A 14,062-nucleotide genomic window follows, 5' to 3' on the forward strand; every position below is an offset into this window, starting at 1 on the left:
GGTTATTATATGATTAAAGTGTAACAGGAGCGATAGAATTAGATGGAGTTTCTGTTAACAATTCATAAACTAAAAACAAAATGCAATCGAATCGTCGCGAATAGACTATCGTCTGCAATATTCATGTCATTAGGCTCGAAAATTGTAAAAATTACTACTTTATGCATAGAGTCTCAAAATTTGGTGACGCACTGACGCTGCGGCAGTGTCGATTTTCTCCGAAACCTATAAAGATCACATTCCCAAGCACAGAACAGTTGTACCAATATGTCTACCGATTTATGGAACATGTACATGGCAAAGGTTATGTGAACGCGTTGTAAACAATGCGTTTTTATCTGTTTGTATGAAATGAACACGGTCCTATTATCTATGATTTATTTGCGACATGGGTGCAACCATGTTGAAATGAAGGTCTGAACAATTATCGAAATTAGGTGAGCCCGATTTGCCGAGTTAAATGAGCATTGTTTTTTACACCACGACTTTTTAGGTTCACATAGGCGACGTAATGAGTGATTCGAGGCCGAGGTTTGTAAAACCTTCCGAGACTTTGAGCTTCCTTGATCGGGACACGGCTTCCTCGTCAGTCGAAACGACAGATTTTATTTTTAATAGGAATATATCACGCTCTCTACAGACCCAGCGTCAAAGTCTGCCCATATTTAATAACAGAAACCACATACTGTACTTGTTAGAAAAGTACCAGACGTTGGTATTGGTCGGCGAAACAGGTTGCGGCAAGAGCACTCAAATACCGCAGGTATGTTGGTTTATTGATTTTGTATTGTTTGATAATTGGTTTTATCTTGATCTGCATGGTGATTAAGCTGCTTCCCGATTTAATCAGGCTGCCGATGTATGTACACAAAATTTATCTAAAGATGTGACTAGGAATTGATATTACCTACGCTGATTGAATCAGTTCAGTGCCGTTTTTTCGAGTGCGTTAGTGAAAACAACCTGCAGCCTATATCATAATTCGTCGAGACGCATCTTCTTGGATGTAATTTGTATTATTTTTGGGTTGGGTTTTGTATTCTGCTCTATCTACTCTAAGTTTTTAAATAATTTTGTATTGGGATGAAAACATGAATTCCTTGGTACATGTGCGGAAACAATTAAACTAATTTATTTCGTACTTTTTTGAGTACTAAAGCAGAAATACTTTTTGGAATGTGTTTTGATCCCACAGTGGAATGTAACACTATTTTTTTTTGTGATTGTAGCGTAAAATATTAATCAACGAAAAGCCTAGCTTCTGTTTGATTAGTCGTGATGGGGTTCTCTTAAACACTCAAGTAATCAACAAAACGCATATACGCATGTCGCTAATTTGAAGGTCGATTTTAGGTTAGCGGTTTTTGCAAAAGTTTTAAAAAAATAAATGAAAGTTTGACTACCCACAATTTAGATTTGTTTTGAGCGGCAGTCGCAGGTTTACTGTGCCCATAACAGCTTTGATTTGGTTTCCATTTCTCAAACCGTGCTGGAAAGGGCAAGAAGTTCCAATTTTCCAAGTCAACCTATACTAATTTGAGTTGCTTATTAACTGTTAGAAGCAATGTTTTTGTGTATACATATACCTATTATTGGAAAAAAAAACAAATATTCCTTTTTAAATATTGTTTAAAACAAAAAAATAGATACCTTGAGACTGTGACTGACTGGTTTAGACGAACTTGAAGACTAAAAATCCCTAACGTGTGTAGCAAAAATTATATGTTTTCTCAATCACATATCCACAAATTATTTTTTATTCTTGCGTTTTATACATTTTTCATTTATTTTATATAAATTAAATAAAATAAAAAATAGGTTGCCATACGAATGTTGATACTGAATTGTTATCTGTGTAATCCGCGAAATCTTTGTGATATCATAACGTATTGCTAACATTTTTTTTAGAGTTGAGCACTTTCTATTAATTAAATAACATGAATTTTATTGATGATGAGATGTTTCATGAAGTCATTAAAAATAGGTGGTTTTCATTTAAAATAAGATATTTCCGCTATAATTGCAATTTTTTTCATCCTATATTAAGAATTTTTCGAAATTTTGAACTAAACGTGTTAAACATACCCTTTAATTAATGTAATATTTGAAAGTTTATGGAATTTATAAAATTCGTATTTATTAATTTCACACTGACCATAACATTACTCTTTCTCACTTTTTAAAAAGAGATTTTAAGTGTTTTTATTTTTTATTTTAATAGTATTTAATTAGGACGGAATTCAAAAATTTTCCACATATAAAAAATGGTGAAATCCTTGGAATTTGTGAAATGTTATGGTTGTGTGAAACTCGGTGTACTAATTTTGGATAGGGACTTGCTCCTCGGCTAATAACGACTAAACTAATTTTAAGTTATGTTTTGTAATATAAAATATCTTTTTTACTATGATATAGTGACGCATCATCTTTCAAAAACAAATGTTGAACATATTTTTAGCCCCTCCCCCAGGATCAGGTTCATAGCTTTTCTCGAAACCCATTCGTGTTCTTCTTTCTCTTCCAGAGGATGAACCGAACGCGCCAGACCCATTAAACCCTGCTCTCTATCACTAAGGCGCGCCAGTCAAACTAAGACCACCGAAGTTTCGCCCCCGTACCACTCTTCCCCCCGAAAAAAATGGTAGGACCCTCATCCCGCGTCAGCAAGGGCCTCGTGACGCTGCTCGTGCTGCTGCTCCTCTACTACGCCTTCATGGACTACAACCTGTTCTTTCGCATTAAAAATTATCCAGTCGGCGACGCCATCAACGGTTCGTCGTACGGGTACGTCTCGTGGATCGGTTGCGACGTCAATCCCCTCTGCGACGTCACCGTCAAGGCCGTCCTCCTCGACCATACCAACTTATACGTGTTCGCGCCATTCGTCACCCTCTTCGACGACGTTTTCCAAGTATCGGCCGTTCGGTTCATCACTCCCAACGCGATCAGTTGCTTCCATATCGGAGTGGCCGTCGCGAGCGCGTGGTGCGTCGCCGGTGATCGTCTGGCCTCTCGACGTGTCGGCGTCGTCCTTTTCGAGCTCCGCACTTGCCTCGACGACCTCGACGGTTACGTGGCGCGCAAGCGCAAACACGTCAAAGGGGAGCATTCCGACGTCGGCACCGTCGGTTATTACGTGGACGGCATCTGCGACGCGATCGGTTGCGCCGCCCTCCTCGTGGGTATGCTGTGGTATCTGCGCAATAACCCTCCTAGGCGCGGTTACGTTCAATTACCGTCGACCGATGTCAAACCGAGACCCCAAAATGTCGTCACGAAGCTCGGCTGTTTCACGTCGCAGCTGGTCATCAGTTCTATCGCCTGGAACCGCTACATTGCCCTGTATCAGAACTTGCTGGAGACGGGTGACGCACCAGGACGTCCGAGGCGCGACGCCGTATTCGAGAGCACCGTTTTCTTCGCCGTGTCGTTTCTCTGGCGAATGTTCAACGTCCACAACATGTTGCACTGCGCTTTACTCGCGATCTTCTGCGATAAGCTCTGGGAGTTCCTGTGTCACGTACAGTATGTCGGCTACGCGGTTCTTCTGTGCGTCATATGCGTCACGGAAGCGCACTACGTGCACGCGAAAGCCTACGTACTCAGCACCGTCCGGTAGGGTTCGGCAGCAAAGAGATTTGATCCCGAGTTAGATTCGTATTTTTCATCGCTCATGGGAACGAGTCGTGCTTTTGCGGCAGCCTCTACACGGATTTGTCACAGAATCGACCAAACTGTTCGTTCTAAAATTTTCGGGTGGGCTCTTATCCCCTTGCGTACATTTTAAATTTGAGGAAGTCTACCTACCTTTTTCTTGAAAAAAAAAATTTCTATGGAAACAAGGAAGTTAACGTTCACCCAGAACCTTTTAAATATGTTAACCGAAACCGCCTTGTGATGTCATGTCATGTCATCATTTCGAACATGGTTTTTAACAAATAAGTCGTCGGCGTTCAACATGGCCGCTGACATTACGTAAGTGGCCGCTTAGAGAGTAAAGTAAAGAGGATTTATCACCAGTTTTAGCGATATACTATCGTTGAATAATTATAAGCATAATAACATTATTAAAAATGGGTCAAGTGTGCTGATATCGCTGTTTAAAAAAGTACACTGCCGTCTGCGAAATATATGTGCTTGCGTTTAAGATCTTTCTTTCCATTCTGAACAAAATTCTCATTTAAGGTGTGTGCAATTGCACCCTATTTACGGCCTTTAAGTTATCTAATATGTTCTTATATTTACATTTACAACAAAACTTTTGTTTATACAGGGTATCCCAATAGTGATTTGTAATTTTCATACATTACTAGCATTTTCCAATTAAATTTATTCTATTCAAAACAACATATGTATAATGAACACAAACAAAATTGCAAATATCTCGGATAGCATAACAGTATACAAAATATATTTGGAGTTTAAGGTAGAATCCAAATATACAAATATGGCATACCCTGTATACATGAAAATAATTTTGTTATGTCACATTGCATAAAGTCAGTTTAACTAAGCGATTTTTGTATAGTGTTGGACCGAATATACATTTTATTACCAAAAATTATTGATCTACGTAATAATGATGTCATAAATTGGTTGCTGGGCGACACTGGTTGCAAATCGTACACGAGTGATTTATAGCTATCAAATCGGAGGCAATAAATTCATAACAATACATAAATCATGAAAGGCTTTCGTTCGTTACTTCTAAAAAAATCGTAGCAGGCTATGATTTAATGTCTTTGTAGTAGACAATAAAACTTGGCGATAAGGAATAAGGATTATTTCGAACCGACTATTTATCATGATGGTGACTTTTTTCTGATCGATTTTCTAGTCATTTTTTTTCCCCACGGATTGGTCGTAATTTTAAGTTTTTATATATTTCGCGTATACTTTTGTTCGGCGAGACAACGACGTAAAAAGACAAGTTGAATTTAACCTCGGCTGTTGGTATCTACATTATTTTATTATTCATTCGAGTGCGGTAGTTTTAGTTTTTAGAAACGACCACTGTATGACTGAAAAAATATTCACGACAAAATATGCATAGACGTAATTGAGTCAGTACTTAGCTTTTATACTGGATGTTTAAGGTGGCGAATTTTGTTTATTAACAAACGGGTTTTTTTAATTTAGTTGTAAGGTGATATTCAATAAATTGTTTTAATATATAGTAGCGTTTTTGTTTCAAGCAAAATATATTTGATCATTTTTTTACTTACCAAAACTTATCAACTTATGCAACAAGTTTAAAAAACGATACTTTAGTCAAAAAATTATTTTGGCACGAGGGGAACGGGGGTTTAATAAGCGATTGCGATTGATTTTTCTATGCACGAGTCGCAAAACCGAATCCCAACGGACTGTAAAAAGTAGAAAAGTTCAAATCGTACACACTGGTTGCTACGGTTGTGTCGCCTCTCAGAAACGAGATAAATGGGGATTTAAAATCTATTAATATATTAATTATATTGTGTTCTGTAAAATCAATTTCTGGGTAAACGTTACGTTGAAATAGTGGTTTAAAAACAAATTGTTCTTTGGGATTTTTCATAATAATAATAATAATAATTGCTTACATAACAATAATATTTAAATTTTCTATTAAACAATGCCAGTTTTTGTGGAGTTATTCGAATTCTCTTGATGAACTCGCAAGGTTCTACGGTTGCTTCTTGTATATTTTTTTTACTTAGGTCTTTCCTGTAGGGAGTAAAGTATTTATGCTAAATGCATATTCGTTCGTTTATTAAGAGAGATTATCGCTAGCTGTATTTCTTTTAGTATATGATAGAGGCCGAATGGCCGGGCCAGATCGGAGTGTGCGAGCCGCGCAGAGTCGCCGCGATCTCGCTGGCAAACCGGGTGGCCGACGAGACGAGTTCATTGGTGCAGGGTGACACGGTGGGGTACGCCGTGAGGTTCGACGCGTGCACGAACAAGCCCAAAATAAAAGTAAGGCGATACCGGTTGTTCTTTCCAGAAAAAAAAAACATTTTTCCAAGGGCCTGCAATCATGGTATAATATTTGAATGCGCAATAAAATTAACTTAAAGTACTATTAAATGGTCTTTCAATACAAACACAAAAAATAAAAATTGAAATTACAAGCTCCGTAATGAAAGCAGAAAAAAGAAAAAAAAAGTAAGATTAACTCTAATATTTGAAAAAAACAGTATCAGTTTCAATGTCAGATGGATTGTACCTATAAGATTAACACTCTCTTCCCTTTCTATCACTCATCCCGCAAAAAGTCGTTCTTTTTCCTTACTTTATTACGTTACCCTGGTGCAGTACATGACGGAGGGGATACTGCTGCGTGAACTGATGTCCGATCCGCTGTTGAAGAACTACTCGGCCATCATGCTGGATGAGGTCCACGAGCGTAGCCTCTACACTGACGTCCTGATGGGACTGATGAAGAAAATATCGCGAGTACGTTAAACGTTTTTAATAAAAACATCTTCAGCGCCGCAGATAAATTACGTATAAATGTTAGGTAATTTTTCTTAAATTTTTACTAAAAGTTCGCGCCTTTAGCAGGTGACTACCCAAATTTGGTGATTATCTTTTTTGTTTCAATTTATGGGTTTTGCCTATTGTTATAAATTTTTGGTTCCGGAATAGAGTTTAATAATGCCCAATAAATCACTCCAAGTCATTTTAATTATTTCGGTCTATTCACCATAAATCAACTAAAAATTGTAATAATGATATAAAAAGTTAAGACTTTGTTTTTAAGAAAATCCCATGATATTTTTATAGATATGGTGAGAGATAGAGCGATGCAGGTACCCTTTGTATTTGAAACACCCTGTATCGTAATCAAATGACGATAGAGTCCAGCTAACGAACTGTATCTATATTCTTTATTTGATAGCACCTAGTTCAATGGTTAACTCCGCCACTAATCGTTCTCTATAAATATTGTCTGCAATTATTACTGGTTTTTCACAGTTGGGCCAGCTTTGTACTGATATTTTAGCTACCTCTTGCCGAAAAAAACTAAATTTTCGTGCACTGTTATTTCTTACCATCTCAATATCATCTCAGTCGGGTTAAATATACAATGATAATAAGTCCAGAAGTTGATTTTTTCAAAATATAAATGATTTTCGTATAGAAATTTTTTAATTTCTTCTTTTTTCAAGAAGTGTTTGGAATTTTTCTAATTTGGACTGAATGATACGAGGCATTACCCAACACAATATCGATGTTTGGCGATAATTTTGGCAACAGTTTATTTTCACAATTGCGTCTTTGTCGTTTTTTGCAGACAAAAATAAGACATCTTACACTCAGCCATTTTTGTACCCAGCATGAAGACTTATTATGCGTTTTCCATGTGAAGGCGAAACGTCTAGTACACACTTGTTACCGTTATCACAGCATCCTTTTTTTACGGCGTCGTTGTCTAAATTTTTCAGTTGCAAGTAATTTATTACGTTCATTACATTTCAAGTACCTCCGTAATATATACGAACATATTGCAATTTAGATTAAACACTTAAGAACGATACATATCACCTGATGTTAAAGTAAACGCTTCTACTTATTCGAAAATACTCCGCAGCATCAATGCTTAATCAAATTTAAAACGGTCCATTTACGTTTCAAATAAATATTTCGAGTGTCTACAAATGTCCGTTACGGTCCATCTCAGGCAAGACCTCCTAAATGCAGAATAAGCATCTGTTGAGATGGGTTGTACCACGGTCGTTCGAAGGTCTGCGGTTAAGGTACTGTAAAATACTTAAAACGTCAACGTAATAAATGTACAATGTTTTTGGTGGTACAATACGATAACGACCATAAATGGCTACATCCGGCAGCATAAGCCAGATATTTTTTGTTTCTGCAGAAAAGACCCGAACTGCGACTGATCGTCGCGTCGGCCACCCTCGACGCGACCCACCTCCAACGGTTTTTCAACAACAACGTCGGCGACGATCGCAAGCGCGACACGGCGACTATCTTATCGGTCGAGGGGCGGCAACACCCCGTAGAAATCTTCTACGCCGCGGAACCGGTGCCCTGTTACGTGCAGGCGGCCGTCGACTTGACCGTGAAAATTAACGCTTCCGGACAACCGGGTGACGTGCTCGTCTTTTTGACCGGTCAAGAGGAGGTCGAGCGCGCGGTCCGCCTCCTAAACGAACACGCCACCGCCATCGAACGATCGGGAAAAAAACAAAACATGTACGTGGTGCCGATGCACGGGTCGCTCTCGCATCACCAGCAGCTCGCCGCGTTCAAGCGCCCTCCGGGTAACTTCCGGAAGCTCGTCGTCGCGACCAATATCGCCGAAACGTCGGTTACCATACCCGGAATCGTTCACGGTCAGTTCTCCCGGAATATCAATCCGAAAATTGAATTAAGGTGGCCTTTACTTTATGAAAATCCATTTATCAAAATAAATAAGAACTAAAAGTTTGGATTTTCACGAAATTATATATTATGATATGACAACACCGACCGTGTCTTTATCAAATGTAATATTCACGAACTACCTGCTACTATATATACCGAAAAATGACAATGTTGTGAGAAATGAAGAGGTATTTGAATCTAATTAATCGTTAAGCGATAAATTTAATTTTCTACTTTTTGGGGCTGCATGTAAAATATCAAAATTGTCGTCAAAAATGTGTTTTTCTGTGACTATTGTTTTTAAACGCTCTTTTATGTTCGTTAATGCTTTTTTTGAAGGGTCTACCCGTTTGTCCAATATACATTTTAGAACAAGATCCGCATTTCAACCTGTAGACACCTGATTTTGAAGATTTTGAACATTTCGTTTTCTTGTTTTTTAAAAATTTTCCTATTGTGTTGTTAGTTCTGAAAGTTATTTTTAAATCACATTTTGCAAATGTTTTGAAACTTTTTCACTGGGTGCCTTAAAAAGATGTCTTCCAATATTTAAGATTTTTCTATTAATGGAGTTTACTATTCCCATTGAAGGCTCGTACAATGTCAATGAATGCTTGGGAACCGGTATTTTTGTATCTAATATTGAGGTTATAGACATCATGTTCTAAAACTTGAATTTTATAAGTTGTATGTATTCATTATCTGCAGCTGTTATAATTAATTCAATACAATAATTATAGGGCATTTTACTTAAGTAGTGCCAGGACCAAGGAAAAACAACAATAGCTGTCATGCAATATTTGTAAAACATATTTGGTATAATCTACATCATCAATTGAATTTAATGGTGATTAGCAAATGACAAATGTATTACTATTCTTATATTGTTCCTTGCTACTACTTAATTGAAGGTGGATGACTGAATATGTTTTGCAAAGAATATTTGGAGCGGACGTGTACCGATCATTTGACAACGTTGAATTATTTGATAGGTATAAGGTTACGAAAAACTAGCCTTTGTATATAACCTAAAATTAATTCAAATTTCATGGAAAATAATTTGTTCTTAAAAGTTATTTGGATTTAAGTTCATAAGAAAGGTGTAATTAGTTATGTAGAAGAATATATATGGGAGGTTTTAGTTGGAACACGTTGTAGAAAACTCATTTCCTACCACTCAAAATTACTTTTTGTAGCTTCCCTGCGATGTTTTTGACCGGATCTGTCGCGTTGCAGTTATCGATTGCGGCTTCGTCAAGATGAAGTGGTACCACACGAGAACGCACACCGACGCCCTTGTTGTGTTACCCGTCAGCAAGTCGTCGGCGGATCAAAGGGCTGGTAGGGCGGGGCGCGAGAAGCCCGGTCGCGTTTACAGGTAAGCAACCTAGCAATGAAAGCTTTAAACAAGGACATATGAAATATATTCGCAAATTTATTCTCCGATGGTAAACAACCAGTAAACAAACGTGGTCGTAAGAAAGTATTTCATAATATTTATATATTATCGTTAAACCTGTAACCAGCTCATTCAACCCGCATAGGCGACAATAAAACATATAATAGTGGCTCTGTTATCAGTTTTTCTGATGAGTGGTTTATGCAAAATGCATTTTGTAGAAATTTGCGGTTTTGTCACCTTCTTAGGCGGTCACGAAAAATTTTAATTTTTTTTTTTTAAATAAAGGAAAGGAAATTGAAGTTCAAAACAAAATAATTATGTTTATGTTACAAAGTTTACGAAATGATCCGACACTTCGACTTGCGCGCTCAGCTCTGCGCATACCTGAATAGGCTTAGCGTGCGGCTTTTTATTTTTCAAGGTTATATACCGAAGAATTCGCTAAAAAGTTGCCGGATAGCACGCCGCCCGAAACGGTCCGCACCAACCTGACCTACGCGGTCCTCCAACTCAAAGCGATGGGCATAAGGAACCTCATAAAATTTAAATTTCCGAGCCCGCCGCCTCTGGAAAATCTGCGCAGCGCGTTGGAAATACTTTACGCCGTCGACGCGATCGACATCCGCTCCGAATTGACGAAACCGCTCGGGTTTAACATGGCCGAATTCGCCCTCGACCCGCCCTATTCGAAAGCGCTGCTCGTTTCGGGCGAATGGGGTTGTTCCGAGGAAATTCTCACGATACTTGCGATGCTGCAAGTGGAGTCGGTTTTTGCCAAACCGACCACGGGCACCGGTATCGTTAAAGCTCGTGTGCAGCGTAGATTGTTCGAGGTGGAGGAAGGAGACCTCATCACTTACCTGAACGTCTTCAACGGCTACGTGGAGAGCGAACGATCGCAGGCGTTCTGTCAGACGAATTTCATAAGCCACAGAAGCATGAAACGTGTATACGAAATCAGGCGTAATCTTGAGAAGACGCTCTGCAATTATGGAATCCCGATAGTATCGAGCAGTGAGTCCACTTAACCTCGAAAACGGATCTTGTCAACACCTCCTACCTCACAAATGAGTCATCACATTAAGGAAGCGATATCTGTGGTTGCATTACGTTCGTAACATTAAATATGAGTGACTACAAATATGTAGAATATGTAAAAATGGTCATGCATAGATATTTTTAAAATTTTATTTTATGATATGATGATATGGTATTTCATTCATTTCATTTTTTCTAATAGGTTTATATCGATTTTGGTAATTTAAGCAAGTATTTCGGTGAGCTTTTGTTCATGCCGGAAATTTTTCCGGACATCCTTAAAATTACTAAAAGATATTTGATTTTTGCCGTTAAATCCTAATTTTTACATTTTTACCGAATGGCTGTCTCTGTGACAAAATTTAGGCTTAAATAAGCAAAGATTATTTTATTTAGAACTGAGTTAAATAATTAATAAATTAAATTTACTTTTGATCAAACGAAGTGTTTTTAAGTCATTCAAAACATATTAAGGAACATATAACGTTAAAGGCGACCGTTCCTTTTCGTGGTGACTCAGCCATTGTTTAGAGTCCGTCGTTTCTTCGCCTTATTGTAGAAGTCGTGTTGGTCTCGGTTTTTTAGCGCATGTGTTTCAGAGTCGACCGAGACTATACGAAAATGTCTGGTGGCGGGGCTGTTCCCTAACGCCGCGTATTTACACAACAGCGGGGTCTACAAGACTGTCCGTGGCGACGTCGACTTGTACGTCCACCCCCAGAGCGTGCTTTACACCGTGGAACAACCTCAGTGGTGAGTCCATTCCCGGAGGTTGAGCCTGCAGGTTTCTTTCACCCGTAATCGCTTTAGGGTTATCTTCTGCGAGGTCGTTCACAGTGCTAAACTGTACATGAAAGATGTTACAGCCATCCAAAGAGACTGGCTTCTGGAGCTTGCGCCCCACTTTTATTACAAAACGACTGGTAGTGTATACGATTTGTAAATGAGGCAATAAATTCAGTTGCAGAGTTGTTTCGATGACACAGTCACCCACGTCGTGTTAAAAGTAAGAAAGATCACTTGTGACCTATGATCTCTAAACATTATAAGTTACTTTACGCTTCCCTTCAACTCAGTCCGGGCAGGTATTACCGGCTGACGTCACTCGTCGACCCAATTTCGAAAACGCCTATCGACGCCATTTTTTTTCAGTGCCTTTTAATATCTATAGCGCTGTGCTTTTTAGTACTTTTAATTAAACGGATGGACTTTAATAGAAAACGTAATACAGACGTAATATTGTTTGAAAATACAACAAGACAGGTTTTAGATAAGATAAACATAGCATTTTATTACTAAAATGCCTTATGGTTAATGTATTTGAAATGTCAATTTGAGCCTTTATTAAAATTTCTTTTAACGAGGTTTCTAATGTTGCTCGTATGATTTGGTAATATTAAAATGCCGCATGCCCAAGCACTCCACATAGATTTAAGTTCTTTAACTGCATGGAATTCATAAAATTAATTCTGCCTGTACTTGCCGTTTCCTTTACCCTTTACTCGGCGCTTAAGGCAACCTATTTACAAATCTTTTGGATTCATCCTGCGTCGTTTCTTTATAAAGTTTCTGTTAAGTTCTAGATTTGTAAATAGCAACCTATTGTGTTTACCGCTCTTAGCCCCAACCTAAATAGTCGTGCAGAGAAAGTAACTATTGCACATGGCGCGCGTTTGTTGCCTGGTTCCAAGAAATCGATGGAAAATTTCTGTCGTTTGAGAAAATTTCGTTCATTGGCGTAGTGCCTATAGTTTTGTGAATTAGTGCTTGTTTTTGAAATTTGTGTGGTGTATTTCTCGGTTTCCGCATGTCTTATATTCACGCCGGTATCTAGGGCAGATTGGATCGGATATCCCGCATGAGATCATTGCTGGAGCCGTTTAATGAATCAGTCGTCATTTCATGACTAATTATTTAGAAGTTATCCCACTGCATGAATATGTTAATAAAATTGAGGAGGTTATGGAATGGTCCAGACCCTTTCTTTACGATGACATCCAAATAAAACTAATTTTTACTCGCTCCCAGTTTTATTATACCATTCTTTGTCTCTTTTTTTCGTAATAATCCTCAACATTATTAAACTTTTTCTTAAACAGCGTCAATAATTTGGCATCATCGGAGACAAATAGACCGTCAATGTTCGAAAGTAAGTCACGGTTTAGTTCGCGGGCCGGTTGATCTGGCAATAGAAAACTGCACGTTTTGCCGTGAACTGAATGCAACAACTGGTCAAAACAAAAACCAAAGTTCGAACTGCCCGATTCGAAGCTTGTTAAGGGTTTGCAGATCAAGTCTTCAACACTGAGGGTATACACAAAAATTTTATTCATTTTATACAAAGACAAGGCCACGTACACGGCGTCCGCGCGCTCGCACAAATCGAGATTTGAAATCGGAACCGTATGGACGTCCACACAATCGATACCGACACTCTCCACAAATTTTTGAACTACACAGTTATCTGTTAGGCTTCGCGTGTCAATCTTATTCAACTGTTCCCCTTTCAAGTAGTCCCAGAATCTGACAGTACCGTCTCCAGATGCGGAAACCAATACCCTTTTACTTTCGATTATTTTTAATGTAGTCACAAACTGCCGATGTCCCAGGCAGTAAGTGACGATATTATACGCATTTGGGTAGCAAGATACGCGAATTTTTTCATCCCTGTCGCAAGTTATGATGTAATTGCCGCATGGGCTTACGGCCACATCCAAAATAACGCTCAAGTGACCCAGAAGCAAAGTCGGTTCGCCCGGGCCTAACGGGTAGCGGTACACGTCCCCGGTTCTGTCTGCAACAATAACATCGTCCGTGGCACTAAAACACACTTTGCTGGGCGCCCTGTTCGTCGCAAAAGTTTTGAAGATTTTGAAAGAGCGGTCGATTATGAAAATCTGTTTATTTTCTACCGCAACGGCTACGTAGTTTCCGGATTTCGAAGATTCGATGCTTACAATAGCGGTACTGGCTTTCCCGTTGGCAGGAATATGAATCTGGTCGACGTTCTCAGTTCCGCATATTCGTAACCAGTCGTCATTGGCAATCACCAATTTCTTGTCGAATTGTTTTACGAAAGTCATGCCTCTCAAATTGGAAGCCCCATTCGAAAAAGTTAAATTCTTCTTTACTTCTATTAGCTATGAAACCAGTTAGGTTAGAGTAACGACACTTGTTCTTTCCAAGGTTTCTAGGCTAATAGCCTAAAATATAAGTATATAAATATCACAACTACTCTAGATTGTGGGT

General features: G+C 38.6%; 3 protein-coding genes across 4 annotated transcripts; 2 read left to right on the top strand and 1 right to left on the bottom strand.

The window, feature by feature from the left end:
• The first annotated feature begins 8 nt into the window (after nt 1-8).
• On the top strand, nt 9-12,344 carry LOC132698329 (probable ATP-dependent RNA helicase DHX35). Its single transcript, XM_060664328.1, has 9 exons — nt 9-437; nt 494-763; nt 5,788-5,958; nt 6,298-6,438; nt 7,865-8,342; nt 9,610-9,751; nt 10,197-10,789; nt 11,413-11,566; nt 11,624-12,344. The coding sequence occupies exons 2-9, from the start codon at nt 512-514 to the stop codon at nt 11,754-11,756; spliced, it is 2,064 nt and encodes a 687-aa protein (XP_060520311.1). The 5' UTR covers nt 9-437; nt 494-511; the 3' UTR covers nt 11,757-12,344.
• On the top strand, nt 622-5,145 carry LOC132698332 (ceramide phosphoethanolamine synthase). Of its 2 annotated transcripts, XM_060664332.1 has the most exons (3): nt 628-763; nt 831-1,006; nt 2,525-5,145. In XM_060664332.1, exon 3 carries the CDS (start codon nt 2,639-2,641, stop codon nt 3,617-3,619), a length of 981 nt encoding a protein of 326 aa, XP_060520315.1. In that variant the 5' UTR covers nt 628-763; nt 831-1,006; nt 2,525-2,638; the 3' UTR covers nt 3,620-5,145. The 2 variants fall into 2 exon arrangements, with proteins under 2 accessions (XP_060520314.1, XP_060520315.1); XM_060664331.1 differs by lacking the exon at nt 831-1,006 and having other exon boundaries at nt 622-763.
• Nucleotides 12,345-12,811: 467 nt separating the features above from the next.
• LOC132698330 (tRNA (guanine-N(7)-)-methyltransferase non-catalytic subunit wuho) lies at nt 12,812-13,959 on the bottom strand. The gene has a single exon (XM_060664329.1). It carries the CDS (start codon nt 13,894-13,896, stop codon nt 12,847-12,849), a length of 1,050 nt encoding a protein of 349 aa, XP_060520312.1. The 5' UTR covers nt 13,897-13,959; the 3' UTR covers nt 12,812-12,846.
• Nucleotides 13,960-14,062: the final 103 nt, after the last annotated feature.

The sequence above is a fragment of the Cylas formicarius genome, unplaced genomic scaffold, assembly GCF_029955315.1.
Source record: "Cylas formicarius isolate icCylForm1 unplaced genomic scaffold, icCylForm1.1 PGA_scaffold_2__14_contigs__length_35257938, whole genome shotgun sequence".
Classification (NCBI taxonomy): Eukaryota; Metazoa; Arthropoda; class Insecta; order Coleoptera; family Brentidae; genus Cylas; species Cylas formicarius.